General features: G+C 41.3%; 1 protein-coding gene across 1 annotated transcript; it reads right to left on the reverse strand.

Moving 5' to 3' along the window:
* Positions 1–72: 72 nt before the first annotated feature.
* On the reverse strand, positions 73–27,899 carry Ssadh (succinic semialdehyde dehydrogenase). The gene is made up of 11 exons (XM_050171333.3): positions 27,724–27,899; positions 27,259–27,387; positions 23,998–24,120; positions 20,816–20,899; positions 18,331–18,501; positions 12,990–13,250; positions 12,031–12,174; positions 10,128–10,286; positions 7,163–7,332; positions 4,769–4,827; positions 73–1,192 (listed from the first exon to the last, which is right to left on the reverse strand). The coding sequence occupies exons 1-11, from the start codon at positions 27,754–27,756 to the stop codon at positions 984–986; spliced, it is 1,542 nt and encodes a 513-aa protein (XP_050027290.1). The 5' UTR covers positions 27,757–27,899; the 3' UTR covers positions 73–983.
* Positions 27,900–27,909: the final 10 nt, after the last annotated feature.

Here is a 27,909-nt window from a genome sequence, read left to right on the forward strand (position 1 = left end):
GCGCTATCAGGACAGGTTACATTCTTTAAAAGAAAAACTCGATTTTCACCAGATTGCAAGCATGTATAGTGCTTCTGGATGACAGTTTTTCGATATATTTATTTATTTATTTAAAATACCTTACAGGCCCTATGGGGCATTGTGTAAGGGGGGTTACAATATCATATATCTACATAAACCTCGAAAATGTCCACTGGCGTTATCTGGGTAACAAATGGCGATTTTTTTTTTGTCAAAAACAAATAATTTTATTGCAATGGAAGACAGTTCAGGAAAGAAATTCCACCCTCTATGACAGTATTAAAATCCATGAGCACGTACAGTAATCATGCTGGAAGCAATACGTACAATTCTAGAGTGATACTTCTAGACACTCATGGGCATATTGTGAAGGAAGCAATTCTATAGAATGAGCAGAGGTGTCTGAGCTCAAATTAATTGAATGGAACAATCATGGTGTTATAACCACTAAACTAGCTGCAGTTCCATCTAATCTGTATTGTGGTCCACTGTTGAAAAGAACGCCTAACCAATAAAGCCAATGTAACTGCAACATTTCTTCACCTTTATCAGAAAGAAGTGGCTGATACAATCAAATGGAAGCGTATACATATCTGTGGACCTTTGCATCTTATCTCAGCAATAATCAATGGTGGAATATATGTTCCATTTAACATTTCACTTACCAGTAGTACATACCATACAGAACCAATGATGTATGTTTGATGTTCAGATTTCTATTAAGGAAATGCTCATATAAATATGTCACTCTGTCTCGGTTTGTTAAGGGCCATCACAGTGAGCGCGGAGCAGAGACAAACAGTACAATTTCTAATTGCCATATAATGCAACAATGCTGACCATTTAAACAAATACAGGGGAAGCAGAGCTTTTGGCCCTCTAGCTTATATTCACATATGGAGGCTCGTACGTGGTCCCTATGTAGTAGCCACAGTGTGATCCTCAACCAAAATGTGACGTGTTCACTCTAAACCACCGAAACAGATGTATTTGATATGTGTAAATTCGTCGAGCCCATAGCGTGACCCCTCACGGCCAAGTCCAGACTCCTTAACACCACCGAATGCTGCTTCAGCACAAGATATTATGCCTTCGTTGACACCAACCATGCCCACTTCGAGTGCTTTGGCAACACGCCAGCCCTGTGCAATGTTCTCTGTGTAGAAGTAGCCTGAAAGAGAAAAATGCATAGACATTGTTCAGCTTTGTTTTTCATGTACAGTGCAGGCAGCTCACTTGGAAACAAGAGATAGTTGTTTAATAAACATTATCTAGAGAAAAAAGAAAGCAAAAACAGAGACATACATGGCAAAGCATTCTTAGCAAAAGCCTGCCACTGTCAATGTTGCTATAATGTCAAATTTGAACTTTATCACAGATTTTTACTGTGATAGCGATTATATGGAAACTCCAGGCGCATTTTTGCCATCGCCTTATGTTCCATATAAAGTGCAAGGGCGATAACACCATCACCGTGCACTCTATGTTGTACATGCAAGTAAAAGTGTGCGAGGGTGAGCCAAAAATCGGGGCTCAATTTTGTGCGCACTGGGGAGGAAGTGTGCCGCCTCCCACTGCGTGCAAGAAACTGGAGGGGGGGTGGGAGGTAAGGGGTGCGTTCTACTTTAGTAGCAACTGCGTGTGGTGTGGTAATGCAGGCTTTATCTTGAAAGCGGCCTGCTTTGGGGGCAGAGTATAGATGGGCTGACAGATTGTAGCTTTGTGGTGCTCTGTTGTCACCGCCCAGTTTGCATCGAAGCGACAGACAGCCTGAATTAAAGTTTTGACAGTGAGTGTCTGCAGTCATCGAGTGTGATGTATGCATGTTTGCCTGTTTGCACAGACACCATGCTTGTTAATTTAGTTAGCAAGCGAGTGTTTACAAGCTTATACAGCTGATAAACCTACTGTTCTTACTTATTATGGCTGTATACTAATTTGGTATTGCAATCGATGCTTCGCGTTTCGGACGAAACTGTTAATTTTTTCAATGTAAGCTGTCAGTTGCAGAAATCTTTTACTGTCTGACAATTAGCCTCGAAGTATTGCAGTTTGAATTAAATTCACTACATTTTTAATAAATATATGAGGTTAACAATGCAATAGCAGTTTCATGTAAGAGCCTGGGACAGAGTAACATTCCACAAGGAAGCGTAGAACATTTAGCCAAGCTGCGGTGAGTTTTAGCACATTTAAGCCAAATGTGTACGTAAAAAAGAGATCAGTAATGAAATGTAACTTTATCAGAGGTACGTCTCATTGGTGGATGCGACTATAACCCTTTCAGGTGCCAAATAATTCTGCCTATGGAAAATTCGTTTTGACCACATTTCCGCCATATTCAGAATCACGAAAAGCATACAGCTGCAGAATAAACTAAGAATTTTCAGTTCTTCAGTGAGGTCTGCCAAATTTGCAGAATGTTGACTCAGCGCAACAACTCTCTACAAGAACATCAGATATGAGAACGAACTATTTTGTGTCTAACATAGTTGGAGAATACTTACATGACGAATTGAAGAATGTGCCGAGTGTAAAACATTGTGAACGATAATGAAAGAAGTGAACTGCTGCATGACAACATAATGACACCGAGTGCAAACATCCAGTCGTCTACTTTCCAATGCGTCTTACTTAAATACTTCACATGTAATATTCAAGCTTGCAACACAGGTCTAATCAGAAGTGTTTTGAGATGCATGCGGTACATTTCAAATATCATTATTTTCATCACTCATCTCGGCATGCAAACAGCGCCTGAAGGGGATGTGCACCCTCGGCAAGTAGGCAACAGGTTGTTTACTAAGCACTCAATTGGTCAAACCAGTAAGCCACCCATGCCTTACTTGAAGTTTTTAACAGCCATGATCTTGACTCATGGTTGCAAGCAGACCTTACAACATTTCACAGCATTTTCGCAACCTCCATGCCCTGCCATTTGTCCTCACTGTCACCGTTTCACTCAAGGCCCTCTCCACTGAACATATTTTTCTCTTTCATATATACTTGGAACGAAAGAGCAAAACAACAAGGAGGTGAAAACATTTTTCTGAGGATCTGTTCAGTCCGAGCACTATGTTGCATGAAGACCACAGAAAAGTGGTCTCAAACTTTGCGAACTTAAAAGCTCATCTGCAAGGGGGAAAAAAAAAAAGAAAGCTGGCGCAGATACAACTACAATGTACACAAAAGAAAAAGAGCAACAGCATGCCATGTAAGATTTCAAAGCCACCACAGTCCATGATTCTGTATTGCAATATGCGTCAGTTCAAAAGGCTACATTGGAACACATTTCAATGTGCAACTTGTACTTGGGAGCAGTTCCACTTGCATACGACGAAGGTTTTGAGGTGCCATTGATAAGCCTGCAGAATGATTCGAGAATTATCTTCCCCTTCTGTAATGTCGCAGGAATAATTAATGTTCATTTTACAGTTGACATCCCTGTTAGTGCTGAGGTTGACAGAATAATATATTCTTAAAATATGTTAGATTAAAGGATAAACACACAAAGCAATACATAGGGGCTATGAGAGATGCCTTATATAGCTGGGGGCTCCAGAGTAATTTAGACAGCCTGGGGTTCTTTAATGTGTTCCCAAATCTCTGCACATGTTTTTTTTTTCCTTTTTCTTTTTAATTTTGCCTGCATCAGAGTGCTATCGTTTGAGCCGGGAATCGAACACACAACCTGATGCTGAGGCAGTCACCATGGCGGGTTAGCAGAATTACCGACTGTTAAGTTTTGATGCCTCACAACCATCGACTGTATTGGCCATGAAGGATACCACATTCTGGGCATTCATTTTGACCCTCTGAGGTTCCTCAACATGCGTCAGTCTCAGCATGCATGCATTTCTGCATTCCACCCCCATGGAAATGTGACCATGATGGCGGAAGCAAACTTGCAGACACTTGCCCAACAGCAGAATTCCATAGACAATGAGCTACCACAGCGAGTGTCGATAAGATGTATTTGCTATAGTGGGTGACTGCCCAAGAATGTAGTTGCAAATACAGAAACTTGATCAGAATTTACATAGATGCGTCAGTCAACTACGCTTGCTCACTTCAATGATGTCGAGGCAGAGGCAATCTTCTTTCAAGAGAGGTGCCTCTCTATAACTACGATATTTACTCATGTAAGACCCACCCTCATGTATAAACATCTGCTTCCATACTTTCACGGTCAAATATATGGAAAGAAAAAAAAAGAAAGTTTTGTCAAAGACTGGATCTTGAACGCATGATGTTTTGTATCAGCTGGTACCACTGCTAGATGTTTTAATGTTGTTGGAATATTTAACAGCATGGATGCCACCAAGGACAACCATCTTTAGGAATGTGCCAATGAGGTAGTAAGCTTCAGTGGGGATGGCAGCAACACAGAGAGGAGAAAGATGGAAAATGCGTTGGAACTTGAACAGTGGTTCCGAATTTTGAATATAGATGTGCGTGTGCAGTATGTAGCCAGTGTTATCATTGTTCTGAACATTATTCACAACAGTGTCCATGGTTCAAGCATCTAGTCATATGCCTGATTCATGTAAGAGCCATACCCTGCCAATATTTCGGAAAAAAGTACAGGTCTTACACAAGTAAATACGATGTTTTGCAACGTGGAGGCATAGGCCAGCTACAGTAGGGTGCTGTGCACAAAGCTTGTAGTACCTAATTTACAGACTGTCAACATGTACAGCGCAGATGGTAATGTCGCTCTTCACCTTAGTTTCAAAAACCCCCTTACCTGCAAGTCCAACCCTGGTGGAGTTTGCAAGCTCTATGGCTTCCTCTTCAGTTTTGAACCTAATTGGCAGCATACACAACAGATAAAAATTGAATGTTATTGCAGTCACAGCACTTATATTGCAGTTGACACCCCAATTTCATGTAGTTCAATCATACAAACTTCTAAGTTTCACAAGAAATTTTCAATTGTATGATGATAAGACATAGAGCTCAATGTATCAACAAACTTGATCTTACAAAATAAGTTTTACCTGAAGCCTGCTTCTATGAATCGTTGCAGAATAAGTGGGAATAATGCCACGGAGAACGTTTATGTGCACAAAATGGCATGAAACAGCAATCAACCCCAAACACAGCCTGAAATCTCAAATGCAATGTAATTAGCTATAAAGCATAGCAGATCTTGTGCAGCCCGGCAACATGCGATCTAATTCAATCAACAGGATCGGGTATATATTGTGGGCAGCCTGATATACAAATTTTGCTCACGTCTTGGCAATTAGCACGCCATGTGCTGTCACATGCTATGGAGTTTTCAAGAAAGAAACTTAAAGAAAGGTAACCAGTTGACCCTTCGGAGGTTTGGTGGCCTCCACAAAGAAATTGAGGATATGAACTCAACACATTTGTTACAGCCAAAAAGCGCGTAGCCCCAGTCTCGAAAGAATGAAATTGAGAGTAGAATAATGGTTCTACTTGACGTCAACGAACTTAGCACCCAACTGTCACGTAGTATTTTTTCAGTTTTACTAAATTTTTCATTTCGCAAAGTTCACCCACCCCATAGATTTCATAAAATTGGGTCTAAACAATTTACGTTGACAATCTGGCACCCAGCATTCTTACCCATACTTCAATTCACGTCTACACTTGGTTGAGAGTAGAAATGCAATGGATGAAACATGGTGCAATATACAGCAGAAAATGCAATAAGAACAGAGAGTGTACGTTGACATTAATCATGCAATCATTCAGCTTGTGCTAGGAAGTAAACTTCCTTCTTGGTCAATATTACCTATCACACCACATTAGATTTGGATTGGACTTCATCAAACCATGCTTGAATGAGCAAACTCTAAACATTACAGTTATTTTGAAAAGGCATGTAGTAGGGCCGCTATGGTAGGTAAATACTGAGTGCTGCATAACTATGTATATGAGTGCCGGATATACATGACTTCGTGCTAAGCCATTGTCTGATCTAGGCTTAAATTTCACACAGAAGTACCATTTTGCCTGCAAATTAAGTGAAGTTTAGACAGCAACTTCACTTCACAAAGCATTTCTATATGCACAACACATGTGGGACATCTTTGTACTTTTATGGAAGGTTGCATTGCGAATCTGGGCACAAATCTGTGCGCGCTACTAAGGTCTTTCCTCATCTCGATTGAGTGAGTGTCTGACTGATTGAGTTTAATGTTCCAAAGCAATACGGCAGCTACAAAAAAAAAAATTATGGGGTTTTACGTGCCAAAACCACTTTCTGATTATGATGCACGCCATAGTGGAGGACTCCGGAAATGTCGACCACCTGGGGTTCTTTAACATGCACCTGAATCTAAGTACACGGGTGTTTTCGCATTTCACCCCCATCGAAATGTGGCTGCCGTGGCCGGGATTCGATCCCGCGACCTCGTGCTCAGCAAATACGGCAGCTACAGAAAGATGTGTAGTAATGGACTCTGGACTAAGTTATACTGACTGAGGTTTTTCAATGTGCACCCAAAGTTTGCAAGTACATGACCATTTTCACATACCACTTTAATTTGAATGTGGCTTTGTGTGCTCAAGAGCAAAATCCCATAGCCACTGTGGCAGGTTCTGTGCATAGTGGGCCACTCATTGCACATTTAAAGCCTGGGACCACACATCAATGGCACACGCCATATTGGCTTCTGAGACTACGGTCTGTGTTCTTGGAGCTTATTTCACAACACTTAATTGGGGCACCAACTGTCTGTTGAATTTTTTAAGGCACACACAATCTACATTAGTTTAAGCAATGCAGGACCACTTTTAATCTCATAACCAATTTTATCACTTAACTAGAAAAAAAGTGCATCCATCCTATAGGCTGTGCATTCGTACACGTGTGAAATTCACTATTCTCTTAATTGGAAGCTCATAGGGTTTGATTCTTGGGTTTGATTCTTGGCCGTGATGGTTGCATTGCAATAATGGGCAGAATGCAAAAACGCTTGTGTACACTGCTTAAGGTGCCTGTTAAAGACCCCAAGGTGGTCCGAATAAAATCAGAGCTCCCTGTAGCATTTCTTTTAGCCCAGGTGCTGCTTCAGGACATTAACCCTGCCCCCCCCATCAAAATCAGACAGTGACATCACATTTCCTTCTACATAACTGTTCGAACATACAAACAGAGGGCCCTCACTTGATAACTGAGGCCACAGGACCAAAGGTCTCCTCCGCACAGACCAACATGCTTCTGTTAACATTGGTGACAAGCGTCGGTTCAAAGAAGTTTCCTCCAAGCGCATGCCGCTTGCCTCCTACGAGCACCTTGCCTCCTTTCTTGATGGCGTCTGCCACATGGTGCTCAACCTGCAAGTTTCCAAGAGGAACGCCCGTACATGACCCGGGCATCCTGCGAGGGTAGGGCTTTGTCTGCAGCGCCCTCTGCTCGGGGCCACGGCTGAGACACCATCATGCTGGCACAGGAGCTGTGTGTACGCAGTGTGACAATGTGAAAGGAGACACCAGATATCAATTTCCAGTGTTGCAATAAATAAATTACCATAACTTGAACTCTAAGCATAAGAATTTTGCTGCTAATAGACATTATTAAGCCGAAGATTTCTTTGCCTACACTGATTTGCTCAACACTGATTTCCACATATGTGTCATCACCAGCCCAATTTTTTTCATCATCAGCCTAACTTGCATCCACTGCCGGATGAAGGCATTTCCCAGCGATCTCAAGGTATCCCTGTCCTGCATCAGCTAGCTCCATCCTACATGCCTGCAAATTTCTTTATTTCATCACACCACCTGACCACATGCCGTTCTTGACTGCATTTTCCTTCCCTTGTCATGCATTCAGTTACTCTAACAGACCAACAAATATTTGCTGTAAGTGCAATGCGGCCTGCTCCATTTCTTCCTCTTAATGTCAACTGGAATACTGGCTACCCCCATTTTCTGTCTAATTCACACTGTTTCCACACATTGTGATGAATAAGGGGGATCCGTGGGGCTTAATGTTTTGTCAATCACAACCATATGAAGAAACAGACAGTGAAGCCAGAGAAGGTGTAGGAGAACTTAATGATTATGGTTAATCTAAATGTAGGAATAATAAGTTAAAGGGAAGTGAAAGTGGATGAAAATAACACTTGTTGCAAGGGAGGACTGAATCCACATCTTCGACATTGTGCTAGCCGTGCTTTGCCCAAAAGGATGTTCCACAGCCCTGATACCATGAATGGCGCTAGCTAACACTCCCAGAGCTTGTCTTGTATACATACAGAAATAGCCAAGGAAATGGGTGGCAGGATGGCCACTGCGGTATAGCTTAATCTTTAAAGCTGCACACTCACAACGTGGAAGCAGTGTGTTCGACTCCTACCTGCAGCAAGATATCTTTTCGTCCACTTTCATTTTCCTTGATCTTACTATTTCTACACTTACATTTAAGAAACATAATTGATTTGAATAATTTCCCCCACGCTTTCTCTGGCTTCAGTGTATGTTTCTCCACGTGCTTGTGGCCACTTTGTTTCTGTCTCCCAACATTACGTCAATAGTTTTTTTGTTCTATCTCATTGCGCAGTCCTCAGCCTTCTTCTCAAGTGTCTCTGTTATCCTGCAAGTTTTCATCCTATACATAAGTACTGGCAAAAATATTTGCTGGCAAATAAATACATTCACTACTAAAAGACTCCGAACGAAAGGTAGAGCGCATTAGCTATGAAATAAATGGACTCTTGTGTCATCACTACTGTTTTCCTTTTGTGTGTGTCCTTTTAGTGTAAGATATATAGTTTACCAAATGCCCACTAGACCAGGAAGCAAATAAGGTGATGACACCAATTTTGCACACGCTATACCTCACTTGATCTGTACTGTATGAAGAACTCTTTAAATTAAGCAGTCTAAACAGCCAGGCAAAGCTAACTACTTGCATTACCCCATTCCTTTGCGACACCTCACTCGCACTGTCAGCTGACAGGCACACCTCAGTGCCTCCGCTCGAGCTCCTGCCGATGTTCCTCGTGACTTGAAGTTTTATTGAGCTGTTTACTGAAAGAGGCTAGTGCAATGCAATAATGTCCTTCAGGTACACCGAGACAGTTCGTGAAGCTGAGCTTCTTAAAGGACAGCATCATCGTTTCAAATGTTAAAAGTTAAGATTCAATTTCAACAATTCACGTACAAACTTTTTTTCTTGCTCTTCTTCTCTGAGAAATAGATGGAAAGCACTTAATATTCTATAGGTGCTTACATTTGAGAAAGTGAAATATTGCCACATGCATTGTCTCAGATGGAATGTGGTGTCCATTATCACTTTCAGTGTAGTGCGAGATGCGCTTGCCACATTTGAGTGTTCAAGCATCAGGAATGTTGTAGCTACTCGGAGAACGGCCGGCCTGTCATATCAGAGGGCATATATGAAAACCAACTACTGTACCTTGTTCTCAAACTTGTGCTGTTATTCTCACAATATAATCCAGACTGTATGAATACACCTTTACAAACAGGGAACAGCCCGATAGCCATGTCATGCGATTTGCCAACTGCACTGTTTTCTATTGCCACTGCTGAGTTGTACTCTGGATTACAGGGCACAAGTTCACCCAGTAAAGAGTTTTCTTCCAAGTTGGTTGTTTGTCTGCCTGCCAGCACTCACCAATACCATGCAACAGTATTGTGACGTGAAAAGTGAGCACGTGCACTAGACAGGAAGCCGGATGGGCAGAAATGACAGATTTCAGAGATGCAGACTATCTACCGGGGCAAGCTCGAGCATGATCAATGAAGGAACGAGCAGGCACCAGCGTTTGTAACTGGCACGATCAGCAAATGGAATACATATATATACTATCAGCAATGGTACATGGCTGACATATTGCTCCTGTTTATATATAGAGTGTCACTGCACATTCTCCTTAAGCTAGTAGTTATTGCAGCAATACCAAAAGCCCCGACAAGCATCACAACAAGTTTTCCAAATCTTCATACTCAGAAATTAGCCTTATCCTCTGTTTTTTCTTGCAGCTTAAAAAATTACTTCCATCAACAGCAGCAGTAATTCGCTTCCCTGGATGAATCTCAATTTTTTTGCAAACGAGACAGGAGTGGAGCAGACTTTTCTTGTCAGAGGACTTTGGGTTCTTTACCTTTTCAATTGCCTTAGAGTTGATGAGCGGGCCGAGAGTGGTGTCTGGCTCGAATCCATCGCCAATCTTCATCCTCTTTGGAATGGCCTCCGCAAGGGCAGCAACAAACTTGTCGTGGATGCCCTCTTGAACCAGAATTCTGTTGGCACTCACACACGTCTGGAAAGCAAAGTTTAAGATGTTTCCTCAAATATAGCACACTTCCTCCCAAATGTTCTCCAAACAAAAAAAAAAATCTTGAATGCACCTCGTTTGCACGAAGTTATATTGGCAATCAAATGCTTTGCTCGTCAGGCCCTTGCAGTGTTCCCATTACTTTTCGACATTCCTGGCTCACTTGAAACTGCGTTGTAGCACCGACTCAAAACAACACCTGCCATGTTCCCTCTATTATTACGCTCGGCTTTAATATTGGCATAGCCTCCAAGACAAGTCCAACGTTCCACCCAATCTTGGAGGCCACAACAATATTTGGCCCAGTGGTAATCGTCTTCACCACCATATGATGCCACCACTTTAACAGCCATGAGATATCTTCGTTTATGGTGAGATCTAAAGAAATCTAGCCAACGGTCATGGTCTTCATCCCTGGATACCAATATACAAGACCAATTGTGGAAATTTCAGAAAGTCTAAAGAAATAGCAGCCAGTCGTTTAAGTGCAGTTATAGCTTTTCTGTTATGTGTACGATAATAATCTTTGGATCAGGTGGTCACAAGAGCACCGCATAGTGAACAGGCAGGCCTCTTTAAAACATATTGCATGCATTTGAAAACACTTTCGGTGCGGGAAAACAAACGCCTATAAACACAAACGCTTGTGTGGCTGCTGACAGTGCCAGCGTGCAGTCACCTACAAGTTTCTATGCTTTTGTCATTTTTCTCATTTATTAATTATGCCAGGAAGGCCCCGCAAAGGCCTATAGAATGCTTTTTATTTTTTTTCCAAGAGCATTTCATGTGAAACACAAGTGAACTTTTTCCATAGCTCCACTATTCTTCTAGTTTGTGGCACAGAGTTAACATTATGTACGTAATGAATGTCTTTGATAAATTCAAGGTCTAGCTCTGTTCATATCCTGTTGCCTGCTTTTAATGATGGTGAAGGTATATCGAGTGTGGTAAAAAAAAAGATCTATGAGCAGAGTTAATTGATGCTTGAATGGAATAACTGCCACATAATTTTTTTTTTTGTACTTGCAATAAGTGCACGGTAACTTAATTCTGATTAACCTGGTGGCGACTATACTTGAGAACTGTGCTTTATTACTGTGTTTGGATGTCTCATTCTTTTTTTTATATAACAAATTAATGATTTTTGTCATGCACAGCCAAGATGGCCTTGCTGGATCATTATATATAAAAACAAGGAAACAAACATCGCATGTGTAACGACTGCCAGGCAACAAGACCACGCAATAAGACCATGCAATAAGACCCATTTTCATTTCCACTTTTTCCAAGGTTTTGCTATAACAACATACAGCCATATAAAATTATTGATACATACATAATCCAAATTAGTCCACATTATGTTAATCATATCAAAGTACTACCATAGGACAAAATCGAATTGTCACTAATGTATGCATTCCTAAGTGACACTTCAGTTTTATGATAAAATTCTGAGATGTGATATTTTGGCACGTTGCTGCATCAATCTGTATCTACGTTGTTACAGTGAAACAGAGAAAGAGTGCCATGTCGCACTTTTTCGCTGTTTGCAGCGACACACGACAAGGCAGTTTCGGCACATTCGGTGGCTCTTCTTGTGAGGAAATAAAAACAATTGTCAAGGAGGTCTCAGTTTGCAGTCTTCACTTGACCCTGCACTTGCACCGTAACAATACGCTTCGGAGTCTAAATTTCTGGTACTCCAACTGTTGAGAGAACAATAGCCGACCTGGCCGGTGTTTCTGAACTTGCAAGCCAGGGCTCCGTTGACAGCTTTCCCCAGGTTGGCAGAGTCAAAGACGATGAAGGGGGCATTCCCTCCGAGTTCCAGCGACACTTTCTTCACGCTGTCAGCACATTGTGCAAGCAGGAGCTGCAGAAAAAAAAATTTGCATTTTCATTGACTAAACCAGACATCCCAGCTGTCATGCAGTGAGCTTTAGAAACACACGGATTATTCTACACAAATAATCCCAAGTATATGTTATTTCGAGTCTTGTTGAGAAACCACCAGCAATTTTTTTAATCCCTGACATTCAATTAGTGAATAAAAGCAACAAGATACGTAACTATTTAGTTGTTGCTCTAATTGTCAAGATGTGAATTAAAGGGTTGTAGAATATTCTAAGAAACGTAAAAATGAAGCGTTTGCAGCAAAATTTACATAGTGTGTTTACTTTTCCTAGCAAATAGAGAAAGCCCGCAAAATATGAAAAAAATTCCCTGTGTCTGTGCTTCCATGCACATGCAATAAGCAGTGCCATCAAAAGGTCTCAGTTGGAAAGCAAGTTGTTGTTCTGTTACTAGAACAAGCAGCAGCAATAACAGTGGGCGTGTTCTTTCCACAACATGCATACAGTTTCCAGCAATTACTGTATATCAAGATCAAGAAAATGCACTGCACTGAATGGCAAACCCAAGATGAACAGCTTGCTTTCCCACTGAGACTGGGCTTACAAGGAATATCGTATATAACAAAGACATTTTTGTGTTGGACACAAATTCGTTATGACTAGGTTTGACTGTAGCCCAAAAGGTTGGCTCACGTGATAGCTTAAGCATTTATTCTATGCCTTATGTCTTTTTGGCACCCCATTCTATGTTTTGACTTAGTGCAACATAATTACGCCATCACAGGAAACCAATCAGCCACTGCGAATGTGTCACTGACACCAATGCTTGCTTCACCTTGCCAATAGCCGAGGATCCGGTGAAGGAGAGGGCGTGGATCTGGTGGTGCTCGCACAGGGCCTGGCCGACGCCGGGCGTGTTCTTCTCTGAGCTGGGCAATACATTCACCGTCCCTGGCGGGAAGCCGGCTTCGTGGGCCAGCTGGGCCAGGGCTAGCGCTGAGAGCGGGGTCTCCGGTGCGGGCTTGATGATGCAGGTGCAGCCCGCTGCCAGGGCAGCACCAATCTTCCGGGTGATCATAGCATTGGGGAAGTTCCACTGTGGCAAAAATTTTTCTTTTTTTTTAGACACACCTCTCACTTTTGAAAAGACAAACAGTGAGTCACTCGAGACGGCCTTTCTAGGAACCTCGCACTGCTTATTTTATGCCAAGAGATGCCACAGAATGAGAGAAAATGGTGACTGAATGAGCCACAGTATCCTTCAGTAGTTCAAATGGCCATTCTTTTGTTTCCCGTAAGCTTTGCAGCAAATCCTTTAAAAAAATAGAAAGAATTTAACAGCCCCTGATGATTCGGGTATCTTACACTGGCCATGCTGGCGATCTCGGAGGCCTTAATCTGTGGGGCCACTACTGCCTACTTTGAGCAAGAGGTCTACTCAGATAGTGCACTACAATCCCACAAACAGCACTGACAGATGTGTGTGCGTGCGTTTGCACCTGATATTTTACCAATATGGTAGCACATCAACAAGTTCTTTCATTGGGAAATCCAACTGAGTTCAACTGAGTTCCCAGTTAACTGAACTGCGCTTTGCATAACGTTCAACTTTTATACACCAATTACCTTTTAATCATCAGTGTTTGACTACAACCTACCAAGTATAAAAGTGACATGTTATGTTGCGGGTGCTGATAATACATTTTTGCAGTGACACTACCAATCCAGTCTATGGAATTTTCTCACTTATAAGAGCTTTGCTCTCAGTAAAAATGATGGTTTGGGCAACTCAGAATGCTTTACATTTTTCCCTTTAATCTTGACTTTGTATTTGTCTTTAGTGCTTGCATTAATGCCATACTAGGAAACAGAAAATATTAGTTTTTAAAACTATTTCTGTCAAGAAAACTTATCTTTGACTGTAGGAATACAGGTGCTTAATTGTGCACAAAATGAATGTGTTTTAGAAAAGCTTTTAGTCACAAGTGTTGGGTCTTACGGAAGAACCAGAAAAGAGCCAACTGACAGGAGGCCTGCAAGAAAATTCATCAGTGAATGACTAGATGATGCAGGACAGTGCTGTAAATTGTCAGTCTCATCTTTGAAACTTACAAGATAGAGTATAGTGCCTGATTGTATATCCTACTGTCAAAACTTGACTTGGCATAACATCTATGTCATTCAATGACACAATTATACAGTGAAGAGAAAAACTACATACAAAAAAGTCTATGCCCAGACCATCCATTAGACGATACGAGTTTGCAAAAACCAAATCCATAACACACGAATTGAGCTTCTTGACAGCTTTTAATGAGCCACACAAAGAAACTACCAAGATAAATGAAAATATCAATGAGAAAGACCTTGCTGCTTTCAATAATGTCCTGCTGAATGCCATCTTATATGAGGGCAAATCAGAAAGTCCTTGCCCTATATTTTTTAGACAAATTATGGCTGTAAATGCAAAGTCAATATATCCACTCCCAGCGGTGGACCTTTCTTGGACCGGCCCACCCTTATCTGCCGGTAGCTCCATGTCGTTGCTATCAGTTCTTGAAGATGATGGCTGTGCTTCGTATGTCCACGGCGTACGAGCAACAACGTGTGATTCGTTTTCTATAGAGCAAGGGACGAATTCCCATCGAAATCCACAGGGAAATGCAGCCCATATATGGGTTAAAAGGTGTCTCGCTTTGAAAAGTTTGAGGCGATGGTGTTGTGAGTTTGCAAAAGGCTGTGAAGACTTGCATGACAATGAGCGTTCGGGGAGGAGGCTGCGTGCATCGCTGACTGACGACAGGGGCATACCAAATTTAGTGCTGCAATGGGACAAATGTCTGAACCGGTGTGGGGACTATGTTGAAAAATAGTGTAAGGTACATAGAATAGTATGTATATTTGTAATCACCTGTATGTACCTTATTTTGGCTAATAACTAGCAAAGGCTTTCTGATTCACCCTCACATTTTGCGCCAGCAATAGAACCAAAATATTAACATGCGCTTGATGGAAGACAAGCCACTAAACCACTATAGTATATAGTGGTCTCGAATCCAGCAACATTGATGCCTTCAGGTAGCATGTGTGGGTTTATTGACCGGTTGCCGTCACCCAAAAAGATCACATTCTCGTGATGCCTGCGGCAGAAAGGATGTTCCATGTCCGCCGCCAAGGCCTGTGAGTGGTGGCGCTGGCTAACACTCCCAGGGTTCTACAAGGAAACATAAGTACTTAAGGAAGTGGACGGGGAAACGGCGCCGTGGTAGATTAATTGGTAGAACACCGCACGCGAAATACGAAGGTTGTGGGATCGTTCCCCACCTGCGGCAAGTTGTTTTTTCATCCACTTTGATTTCCATTAATTTATCGTTTCTTCATTTCATTTATTAAGCACAAGTAATTTCCCCTATGTTGTCCTTGGTGTCAGTGTTTGTTGGCTTCTTACGATATGACTAATGAAAATCGGGCCCCTCGGTTAACCCCATTTCTTCTCGTATAGTATATAATGACAGGTCAAGAACGCAGCAGCGAATGCCTCCCACAAGGAAATGAAACTCCTATGTCTTACATTCATCACCACTTATTATGTCCTCTCCTGGCATGTATACCGTATACACTCGTGCAAGGACCCCACTTTTTTTTTTTTTTTTTTTTTTTGCTATCATGACAAGATGCGATTTTCATACAGGGGCAGACTATTTCGGTTCATTTTTTTGAGCCATGCACAATCCTCGTGATCCCTTTGTAATAAAAGAGTGAACGTTATTGCTTTTATAGTGCATTTATTTGTTCAGACAAGCACATCATGTGCCTGGTGTCCCTTTAGTCGTCACCACTGTCACTATCAGCGCTGCTCAGGCTCAGTTCAGAAGCACATTCATGGATACAGTCGTCCCCCGTGCCATCCATATGCCTGTGACTTTAAAGCTTTTTACAACAATATTCAAAAACACCGCACTCTGCATGCGCAGACTCACAGAGGGGACATGCTGCGACACTTTTTTATGTGGTTAGCACCTTTTACCTACTTCAGGTGCTTTGACTTCATCTATCCACTAGCCTCTTACGCCGACCAAGTGACCAAAGTTTTCTACTAGCTTGGGCCACTAGGTATGCACTCATGATTGCTAAGCCACAGTGGTTGTGCCATCATCGTCATTCCAGCTTCATCATCTGAATCTCATCACGCGGTCGTCGTACCGTTATCATTTCAGGAACGTCATCCAAATGCTAAGACGAGTTTGAACAGCTGAACTAAAAGGACAAAGGAAGACAGACAAGGACATCACTGTACCAACAACTGAATTTATTTTCATGCTTGTGGCTGCATATATAGTCGCGCATGCACAAAAATGAAAAGACGGATATATAGATTCCACGCCTCGTATCGGCCACATAAAGAGAGATGGTACGTCACATGATCGCATGTCACCTGCCGGCAACATATGTTCTTTCTTTAGTCATCAAAAATACTGAGGGTATGCTTAAGCACATGCTCCTCTCCTTAGATATCTCAATGGCTTCCAGGATTACCCTCTTTCTTTTTTTGCTTGTTTCTGCTTTTTTTTTTTACGCTATCTTGATTAAAATGGGCTTGGCATGCACATTCCCTGCCATGGGCTGCCAGGTATCTGGTGTTGTCTTGAGTGAATCTGCATGCTCTCTGGTCCACTTATCAAGGTATCTTCCTGTTTGCCTGACATAGGCAAGGCTGGATGATACGGGGATACGATATACGACAGCTTGCTGAAACTGTGCGCATCTTCTTCTGTGGTTATTTTTGCATATTTCTTGTTCCCTGTCAGGATTCACACCTCTGCACAAGGTCAATGTCTTGTCTGGAGCTGAAAATACAATTTTCAAGCCCTGTCTGTTAGAGATCTTTTTAAGACCGTTACTCACGCCGCGAAAATATGGAAAGATGGCAGGCAGCCTCCTTGCATGGTCTTCATCTGTCAACAGTCTTGATAGGGTTCTTGCGTTTCAACTTCTGAAGCATGATCTCAAAGATGGCAACTAAATTCTCTTGGGGGCAGCTCGCATCGCTCAGCCTTGCAGCTCGTTTCTTAAGAGTGTCTAGCATCTCATGGTGGCATGATCTTCTTTTAATGAACATTAAAACCACAAAAGCAACAGCTCACTTCGTGGTTCCTGATTGGATGGAGGCATAAGGGAGCAGACCTACCTTGAAACAGGGCTCATACTTCCAGCAAACATGCCAAGTATTTTTGAGGACTAAAGAAAAACACACCTTGCCAGCCAGATGACATGTAATCACGTATCATCTCTCTTTACATGGCCGATATGACGAGGGACGCTATGGAAGAGTGTCTTTTTGTTTTCGGGCATGCACTACTATACATGTAGCCGCAAGCGTGAAGATAAATTCAGTTGTTAGTACAATGATGTCCTTGTCTGTCGTCCTTAGTCTTTTTTTTTTTTTTTCAGCTCCACTGTTGAAACTCGTCTTAGCTATGAACTAACTAGCTCAGTTAAATACTATTCTGTGATGCAATTTTCCTCATACCAGTCATGGTTGGTATGGTGGTTGTGCTTCATTTCGTGTGCGCAGCATGCATGTTTTCGAAATGTTAATTTGAATTTGTGGGTGATCTTTGCTTTAAATGCTTTCTTCTCTTTCTTTTCTCGAATAATATTTTGAATTTTTTTTTCGCAATGTGCTTGATTGTGCACTGTTAAACTTTATTATAATATTGATGTTTTTGCTTGAAAAACTGCTTAGACCACATTTATTGCTTTTGATTCTTTTTTTTTTTTCTTCATTTTGTTTCTTTCTTTTTCTTTTCAAACATGATTGTCTTTGTAATGCCCACCTGCTATGCTCTCAACTGAGAGTGGCAGTATTGAAAATAAATAAATTAATTAAATAACGTGCCATTAGCCTTCCGTAATATGTCAAAATTGCTTGCGCCCGCCCATACATACAAACGTGGCACCCGTTCATATAGGCTGGACCCAAGCCATTCCAACCTGCCACGAAGGGTCAATGGCGGATTCGGAATAAAAACAGAGTGGAAATGTTTTATATTATCCCTGCCCAGAAGTCTTGACTATGACACATGAAAAAGCACAAAACAAAAAGAAAATAAAAGCAAAAATGATAGTACGCTCAGGAAACTATGAGCATGGGAAATATGCAAAGCCAGACAGACCGGTGTGATGATGCCTGTGACGCCCACTGGCTGCTTGATGAAGACCATTTCCCTTCCTTTCACAGGAGCGGGCACGTAATCGCCGTACATGCGCCGGGCTTCTGCAGCGAACCACTCGAGAAAGGAGGCCCCGTAAACAATCTCTGAGCGTGATTCCACCATTGGTTTGCCCTGCAGCACGTAGGGGAGACATTAAAGGGGGTGGAACACCAATAAGTTGAACACCCATAAGTCCCTTTGACAAAGATATTAAAAAGTCATTTTTAGCAGAGCATTTTTGGTCTGCTCCACTCAGACCTCATATTACTCAGGCTGGTGTAACCTAATGTGATTACTCAGATCAATGTATCCTAACTATTTGCCTACAGCCACTCAGTGGGAGTGCTAGTGCTCATGCACACAATGCTCATACTGACAGTGGAATTTAGAAGGCTTCTCATGCTCTGTGACCAAGGCAATTGAGTGGTGCTTGAGGGTGCATCTATACTTGGTTCCTTTGTCATTCTACAGCCAAGCTGACTGAGTGTCGCCGGCATTTCGGTGAGACGGGCACGTTATAAAAGCAAAATCAATACAGCTCTCTGCAGCCACCTGAGCATGTGAAATTTGAGCAGAGTAGAATGTAAACGACGCTCTTCTAGAAATGTCTAATCTATCATACAATAGTTGCCTTTGACATGTATGCGTTGTCCCAATTCTTTTTTTTTTTATTGTATATTATGTTTTCAACTGTCGCATTTATGAAGGTTATTCTTTTTTGATATTGCTGATGTTTTACTATGTTATTTTGACACTTTTTACAAAGCTCTTTTTTTTCTGTTGATTCCTAGTGTCTCATAGTGTGGTCCTTTTGCTTGTGCATTCGTAGACGAATGACTACACTTTTGTAACTGCCCTTTTCTACGCCAGCTGGCCGGGCATCTGTAGTGATAATTCCTGCGAAGTAACGCTGTGCTTTTTCTCCATCGATTGCCTCCATGCATCCTTTCCTTTTTTCTCATGCCATGTTCTTCCCTGATAACTCAATGCTATATATTTTGTACCACTTTGAATAAAACCATTGATTGATGGTAAACACACATGTTTCATCTTTCCTTCTTGTCCTGCCTACACACAAACCAACTGTAACCCAATTTTGTACTGCTCTCCTTAAGTAAAGATGTGTTAGCAAATTATACTTTTTATTAGTAAATTATGCTACACAAAAGATCAAAGTCATTTTTGACAAATACATTAAGGAGAGAAGGCAGCATGCAAGTCAAGGATTCCTTGCTGTAATATGTCTAGAGGGATGGAAACATGCCATTTTTTTGTGTATTTTTTCCAGGATACTGGTATTTTCTTTTATTTATGCCAGCGAAATAGCAACTGAATGGTTACACTTCAGAAAGGATTTATATCTCTATATTAATCTATAGTTGTACAATGCAAGAGGAGGAATAATATCAAATCTCAAAAATATACCTTTTGTTGGCCAGAAAAAAAGGTACATTTGCTATACAGCAAACTGCATTTTTTTTTTATTATGGGATTTTACATGCCAAAACCACTTTCTGATTATGAGGCACGCCGTAGTGGAGGACTCCGGAAATTTAGACCCCCTGGGGTTCTTTAACGTGCACCGAAATCTAAGTACACGGCTGTTTTTGCATTTCGCCCCCATCGAAATGCGGCCGCCGTGGCCGGGATTTGATCCCGCGACCTCGTGCTCAGCAGCCTAACACCATAGCCACTGAGCAACCACGGCGGGTAGCGAACTGCTCCTTTTTGAAGCAAATGCAACATAGACAGGTTTGTAATACCCATGGTGCACTAAACAAGGCTACAGTATTGAAACAGTGAGAACACCAACATGTTGTACAGAATAACTGATTTTAGTAGGAAAAAAATATCACATTCGTGCAATAATACCAACATCAGAAGATGCCTTTTACACAGATATTCGACATGATCGTTCCAACACAAATTACTAGAAAAAAGTCACTCTAAGTGTTAAAACCGAACCAACACTCTCTAAATATTCATTTAATAGGTGTATGTTAGGTGAAACTTTCAGCATTTTTCCTCTTCCACATGTACACCACAACCTTTGTCTTGTAATTTATATGCAGTTTACTTTTTCCCATTGTCCAAAATTTGATAACACTTATTTCCTTGCTGTTCTAATTCCCTTTCTGTAGTTCCTGTAATAAATACTGCCGTGGTGTTGCAACTGGGCGACACCTGAGCTGTGAGGGCGAAAAAAAAAAAAAGCGGGGGGTGGGGCTCCGAACGTCAAAGAACGCGAGGTTCTTCAAGGTTGCTCAAAAGCACCTAAATGCCAGCACACAGAAATTTTTGCATGCTGCCCTTATCCATATTATGTATAGCTGCTACGGCAAGGAGTTGAACTCACAACCTTGTGCCCGTCAGCTGATTGCCACAACCATTAATAAACTAGGGACAGGAAAGATGTCAAAACAAAGTTTTAAGGTCTGCATCATACATTTTCAGCAGTCATGAGCTTGGCAAGGTCTTCGGCGTGCTTGTTTTGCAACTCGTACAACCTAAGTAGCATTGCTGACCGCTCCTGTAAAAGAATACGAGATCAAAGCAAGAGGACAAAGGTTAGCGCCATTATATTTTAGATTTAAATGCATTGCTACAACTCAGGAACAGGCAACATGTTGCATAATGGTTTCAAGAGGCAACAGCTGTGATGTTTTCACTACGTAATGTGAAAAGGTGGCGAGTACATTGGCAGCAAAGAACAAAGGCAAGTGACTACAGTGGCAAGAGCAGACAAGGTTGGATAAAGAATAAACAGAGGCAAAACAGAGGAAGACCTAAACACCAGCAATCCATGGAATGAGTGGGTGACTGATCAGGCAAAAAAAAGAGAGAGAGACACTACACAAGCCAGAAGCAGTGTCCTCATATACTGAGCATTGCATAAAGAAGTTGTGCCAGGTATATGCGACTATCCCAACTATACCACTGGCTGGTTTCTACTCCATTTCTGCCCCAATAAATTAGGTCCATTGAATACTTAGTCTCGCCGCACTTTTGTATCTTCAGAACGATGAAAAACATACTGCTGTAGAACGGATTAAGAATGTTCAATTCTTTTTTAACATGGAGGCCATATAGGATCATCATACAGGATCATCCTTGTCCAACATTCTTTCTCGTGTTTCATTTGTTCGTGCGCTGCCCAAGAATGGACCGTATAGGATGTAGCCTTCATGCTATAGAACAGGGGTGGCCAGGCAGGTAGAGGCTTCTGACATGTGACTGCACCAACTGTAGCTGTGGTGAGTATAGTAGATTGTCTGTAATAGACAGTCAATAAATTATCAAGCTTTAAGAACACATATTAATTTAATTATGGGGTTTAACGTGCCAAAACCACTTTCTGATTATGAGGCATGCCGTAGTGGAGGACTTCGAAAATTTCGACCACCTGGGGATCTTTAACGTGCACCTAAATCTAAGTACACGGGTGTTTTCGCATTTCGCCCCCATCGAAATGCGGCCGCCGTGGCCGGGATTCGATCCCGCGACCTCGTGCTCAGCAGCCCAACACCATAGCCACTGAGCAACCACGGCGGGTGTTAAGAACACATATCATGCAGGATAAAGATAAGTGAATAACTTGTGCAATGCTTAAACTGTGTTCCCTCTAGCCACAAATTTCTCTTAGCCTGCAGAAATGTGCACCGTCTTCAAACGTGAAAGTTACAATAAACTATCTTCTGTTGCCGCTCTGGTCTTATAAACCCCTTTGTAAGCAGGTGTGCATGTGTTCATTTATAAACAGGCTGTATGTTTGCCCAGCATTAGCATCCCAAGTGCATCTTCCTATAAGCAGGTGTACTGTTTACTATGCGCATGCACTAAAAACAAAGCAATAATCGGGGCACATGTGGCTTCGCATTAATGTGATCTACTCCACTTAAAATTATCTGTATAAACCTTGCGAAAGGATTTTTTGTGCTAGCAGACATGGACATAGTACACGGCATAGTACGGCATAGACATGGCATAGTAGAGGACACATGAGGCACTTCATGTGTCCTCTACCCCATTTTTAAGTCCACGTCTGTTAACACAAAAAAACATTTCGCAATACATAACCAACTCACCCAAATTGCCACCGACTTGATCTCCATATAAACCATCACCATACCAAGTCACAGAATATGGAGCCAAAGAAATTACGCAACATTTGAGGGCAAGTTATAGTAGTATAGTAGTAAAAATGCTTTTATTTTGTTGAAGGGGTGGCCTTGGGGTACCATAAAAACATTCTCTGACAATCATCCATTCACAGCCCACAGTCAGCAGCTACGCGGCCAACATCTGACAGCCATGAACAACCATTTGTGTTCCATATTTCTGGCTTCTTCTTGCTACACATGTAGCTACATATATGATATGCACACCTCACAGAAACCAATCCTGTGCCATAGAGCAACTAAATTTCACGGTTGTGCTACATATATATGAAAGGTCCTTTGTTTTCAGGTAAAACCCGTTAATTTTACATTTTTGCACCCCAAACAAGCTTTATGAAAATCGGGTTGAACCCAGTTTCTCCTGAAAGTTCCACCTTTTTGTAAAGGGTAAGAGCAGGTGTTACAAAACGAAGAGCATTGCTTGCCTGGCATGTGTGAAGTGGTGAATATATATTATTAGCATTATTTATAAATATGTAAAAATTATATGTGCTTTATTTTCACTTAGCACTCAAGAAAGAACAAACATATATAAAATATAATCACCACCTGTTGGTCTTGAGCGAATGAAAGCTTGTTGCTCTTTTAGCAGCCACATTTGCATGAATGAAATCACAGTGCAATACATCACATTCCCCGCACTTCGCATACATGTCATAGTGGTAACACACTAGTAGGTGAATTCAGCACTGACATTGCTCGAGCATTGCAAATGGTAGCTGCAACGTTTAGAGGACGTTTTCCCAAAAAAGGTATATTCAAAAGCTCGAGACAAGTGTAAGATGAACAGAAAACTGCTCAAATTGCAAACGATAATGCTTGTCGACAAGGTTTAGACAAGGAAAAGCATCACACCTCTTGAGAAGCATGCCTGTGTACACTACTATCTGTGCTTTTCTTTTCCTTTGTTAAAGTAATTAGGCAGCGAGCAAAGTAAACAAGGGATTGCCAAGCATGTGTCTATCTGTTGTTTTTCTTTTGTGGTTCCTTTAAAAGGTGTAAATAATACCTGTCAACAAGAATTTGTATAGATTATATAGTTCCTCATGACTTGTGAGCAGCTCTCTTTGTCATCATATGTTCCTGTGAATGATTGCCTTTTTAAACAAAATGTTAGTGTTCAAAAGCTAAAAAGCTAGAAGCCTGTGTTAATAATTTGTGAAAGCTACCAGGAAAATTTTGAAATTTATTTTAACTGCCACACAGCAAAACCACAGCTAGATTTCTCTTTGGTATTTAAATAACATCGAATTGCCCACTAAACAAAGGAATAAAAAAAAACATAACAAAGGACCCTGTATATATGCAGTAATGTTATGAAAAGGGTGTATCAGAATGTATAATGGCCTGGTTGCTGGAAGCAAACAGGAGAGAATTAACTGTGCTTTGGAGAATATGCAAACTGTACATATTTGGCTGAACATTTCGCAAATAATGTAAATAAGTGCACCTTTGCTGTAGTCTCCTTGAATGACTTGAAGGCAATAACGGCTGCCTGGACTGCTTCTTCAACATCCTCTAAGGAGCAGTCAGTGACATTGCAAATTACTTCCCCATTTGCAGGATTGAACACCTGAAATAAATTAAAGCAATTACTTTTATGTCCTCAGGTAGCATATATACATCTATAAGATTCAATTCAATTTCATTCAATTTGTTTTTCCATGATAGCAACGAGGGTGCAGCCGCATAAAGGCTACTGGACTAAGCAGCTTGTCGGAGGCGGCTGCCCCCTTCTTTGGCAGATGGACAGCTTAACATCAAAACATGCTTCAGACAGGCATCTATATAATAGCCAACAAAAACGCAAGATATATGGCCATACATGCACGCGTACATATATAAGTGCATAAAAACTTATGTACAGACATTTGCATCTTAAAATAGATTAAAAAGAAAGCAGCATTGTACATTATCACATAATGGTAGCGCTTATACAGATTACCTTAACTTAGAAAACGTACAGCCGGTTCAATGTTCAGTCAGACGAAGGCAAAGAGAATAAAACAGGAAGTATGGAAATAAATGTGATGTGGGACAATATTCCAGCATAGGATGGAATACGCATTCTAATAAAGCAGTGCAAAAAGAAATAATAAAATTGGAGCAATGACTCAAACAGAATCACAAGAATATATATGTAAGAGATCAAAAGTTAGATAATCAATGTGTCCGCCCATATGAGGGTTTCAGAATAGTATACACTTAAAATTTTAAAGGATTGAACAACTTTGATTTCTGTATTGTCAGAAGAGGGGTCTTGTGTTACTGTACTGAAAGTCTTTGTTTCTATGAAGAAACATTATTACTCTGGTCTTGTTAACATTCTGTTTCAAATTGTTTATAATGGACCAGTCTTCAAGCATGTTATTTGTTTGGTGATACATATTGATGGCAGACTGGCCGGAAGCGAACAAACTTGTGCTGTCTGTGTAAATAATTAAGTAATGTGTGGAGTTGTCAATGTGGATGATTTTATTAATGTACGGAATAAAAAAAAGGGGGGTGAGGCAGGCTCAAAATGCTTCCTTGCTGAGCACTGGAAGTAAGCAGTTTTACTGCAGATGAATAGAGAATGAATAGAGAATGTTTTGTAAGTACGATGATACCGATGAGCAGGATGCACCACAAACACTGTAACAGTGGAGATATTTAAGTAGGACTTCATGGTTACTGCGATCACAAGCTATGGTAAAATCTAAAAATAACCAAGACTAAGTTCTTGTTTTCGAAGTTGTGTGAAACAGAATCTTTTTGAGCTAGGAAGCGCTAGGTTGGTAGACTTGCTTCTTCTGAAACAATATTGTGCCATACTAATAATACTGAGGGCGGTCAATAAAGCATGAAATATAAACCCTTCAAGGCACTGTGTACACAATTGTGTACACCAAGTTAGTAATCAACAGCAATATCATTGATGAAAGTAATGATATTTAAAATATGCTGCACACATACTGAAACACTTCTGATTGAAATAGTGCTGCAAGTTTGAATAAAAAGTGCATATGTTTTAGTAAAACGAGTGGAAATGTACACGGTGTATGCTCGGTGTCAGTATGTCATTGCAGGTTGCGGGTTCATTTCTTTCACTGTTTTTCACAATGTTTCGCACTAGGCATTATTTTCAAGTGGCTAGATAGGTGCTTTTCAAGTCTGCTGGACATGAAATAGTTGATGTTATCACATTTGATGTTCCTGTAGTGAGTTTTTGCACAGAGTCCACATTCAGAAAAATTTGAAAAAACGCACTAAAGAATAGAAAATTCTTAATTTGCTTCTGCAGCTTTTTGAAAAAGCAGGCAAAATAGATATAGGGCAGTAGTTTGATAGTTTATTTCTATCTCCTCTTTTAAATATTACTGTTACCTTCACATGCTCAATATTGTGTGGGAATACCAATTTTGATAAATATTAATTGAATATATGCATTAATCAATAAGAAAAAGGTCATGGATGATGAATTTTACTAGTTTAATCTGTACACCAGATGCATCCAGAGCTTTGCTATTTTTTAGAGTGGTGTAAGTGACAAGAACCTCCCTTTTCTGATAGTGAATCTAGAAAAATAGTGTAGTTGTTGCAAAACTTCTGGTACGATAAGTCTCGGCAGTTTGATGAAGGATGCACTACAGAAAAAAAAAGATTGAAACCGTCCGATAGTTCAGTTCCTTGCATTTCTACACCATCTACAAGTTTAGTGACTGCTACCAATATGAAGCGAATATATTGAAGATTGCGGACATGTCAATTAAATGCCTCGCAGAAATTTGCATTGGTTTCCACATGAACTCGCATATACAGTGCACATACAGCAGCCACGATATATCAATCTACAGTATTGGTCAAAAGTTCACAGGCTATCGCATGCACAAACACATGTTGACTTCGTATGCTGTAGCAGCTAGTGCTTGTTTTCGATTCTAAGAGAATTTAGAAAAGGGAACATGGGGACAGAAAGCTGAGTTAGTTGGTAGGGATTCATAATAGAAAAAGGTATAGGCATGAAGTCACTACAGAAGTAGAGGGAAACGCGTCTTATGGTCGAGGCAATTGGTATGTATATAATGGTACGTGAAAGGGCGTACGCCGCTGGCCAGCCTTCGATTATCTTACTTAAAGATGAAATGCCATGAAACAGTTATCTTTTGTGTAGGCCCACACGTGTTCCCGATTGACGGTTAGCACTGCCTCCATAGAAAAACATATCTCTATGTGCCTCGATATCCTAGCTGAGCTTGTGCGTAAATTCATTTGACGGGTGGCACTGCCCCTTCTGAGCATATGCACCGATAAGTTTTGCGTTTACCTTCTTCTCCGCCACTGTGCAACCTTTCAGCTGACAGTCGTCATCGCTGTTGTCCGTTTCTATTTTTAATTGTGCCCATTGTCTGCAGGCAGCTTTCTTTGGGGGCAATATAAATTCACCACCATCCACAGCAAATTCGAGTGTCAAAATTACTTCAGGACGCCCACCACCCGTGTGAAAGCCAACGCGTTCGCGCACGCTGTAACCTATAACTGGGAGCTTTTGATAGATATATACAGCCGCGGGTCTACATATGTATATATATACACGTCTTTACGTATGTCACCGTCACGCAGCGAAAAGTGTCGATGCACCGGTCTGTAAACATCACATCGCTACGCCCGCGCGTATATGCGTTCACGAACAGCGGTTCGAGTATATTAACTATATACATGCGATACTCACGGGGAAAGTGGCGCCACTTTTCGACTGCCGCCAGCTACCATTGATGAAGGCTTTCTCGTGCGCCAGAGCATATTTATGCTGTAGTCGCACTGCCGAAGTCCCGCACGCACGTGACACCATGATGGGCACCTGAGTGACAGAAAGAGCGAAAAAGTCACCGCACAAGGCAGAGAAACTTCGTTACAGGAGCTACCTTAAATTATATCGCTCCGCGCGCAAATATGCGCTTCGTATAAGTTTCTGAAAGTGCAAGATACACACGCGCAGCGTGGTAAATGAAACTTACGACTCGCGCGATGCCCGATAAAACTGCTTCATTCTTAACTCGTTTTTTTTTTTTCGAGAACGAAAACGCAAACATCGCGCTGCGATAAACACTCGCGTAAAGTATGAGGGTTGCTCAAAAGCGTCTGCTAGCCACGGTGGTTTCGCCATCAGTTCACGCAATTCGTTAAAAGAACATACCAGGATTCCGGTGCTTCGAAGAAACGGCAGCATCTTTCGTCTCTCAGCGGCCTGTGCACGCCCTGCTAGCGGTACCTAATCAACACTAAACGACAGATAATAAAAACTTATTCCCGAGGTCTTTGCCACTGCACGAAAGCCATGTTCATGGCGCTGCGCAAACACGGCCAAGCCGCTTAGCCGCAT

This window comes from Dermacentor andersoni, chromosome 6, assembly GCF_023375885.2.
Source record: "Dermacentor andersoni chromosome 6, qqDerAnde1_hic_scaffold, whole genome shotgun sequence".
In the NCBI taxonomy this organism is placed as follows: domain Eukaryota; kingdom Metazoa; phylum Arthropoda; class Arachnida; order Ixodida; family Ixodidae; genus Dermacentor; species Dermacentor andersoni.

Bases quoted from the DNA above. Each gene is read 5' to 3' on its own strand.
- Ssadh (XM_050171333.3), bottom strand. From the start codon at position 27,756: ATGCTGCCGTTTCTTCGAAGCACCGGAATCCTG. The intron at 27,388-27,723 runs GTATGTTCTTTT...TCTGTCACTCAG, and splicing joins TTCGAAGCACCGGAATCCTG to GTGCCCATCATGGTGTCACG. The intron at 7,333-10,127 runs GTAAAGAACCCA...GGAAACTTGCAG, and splicing joins ACTCTAAGGCAATTGAAAAG to GTTGAGCACCATGTGGCAGA.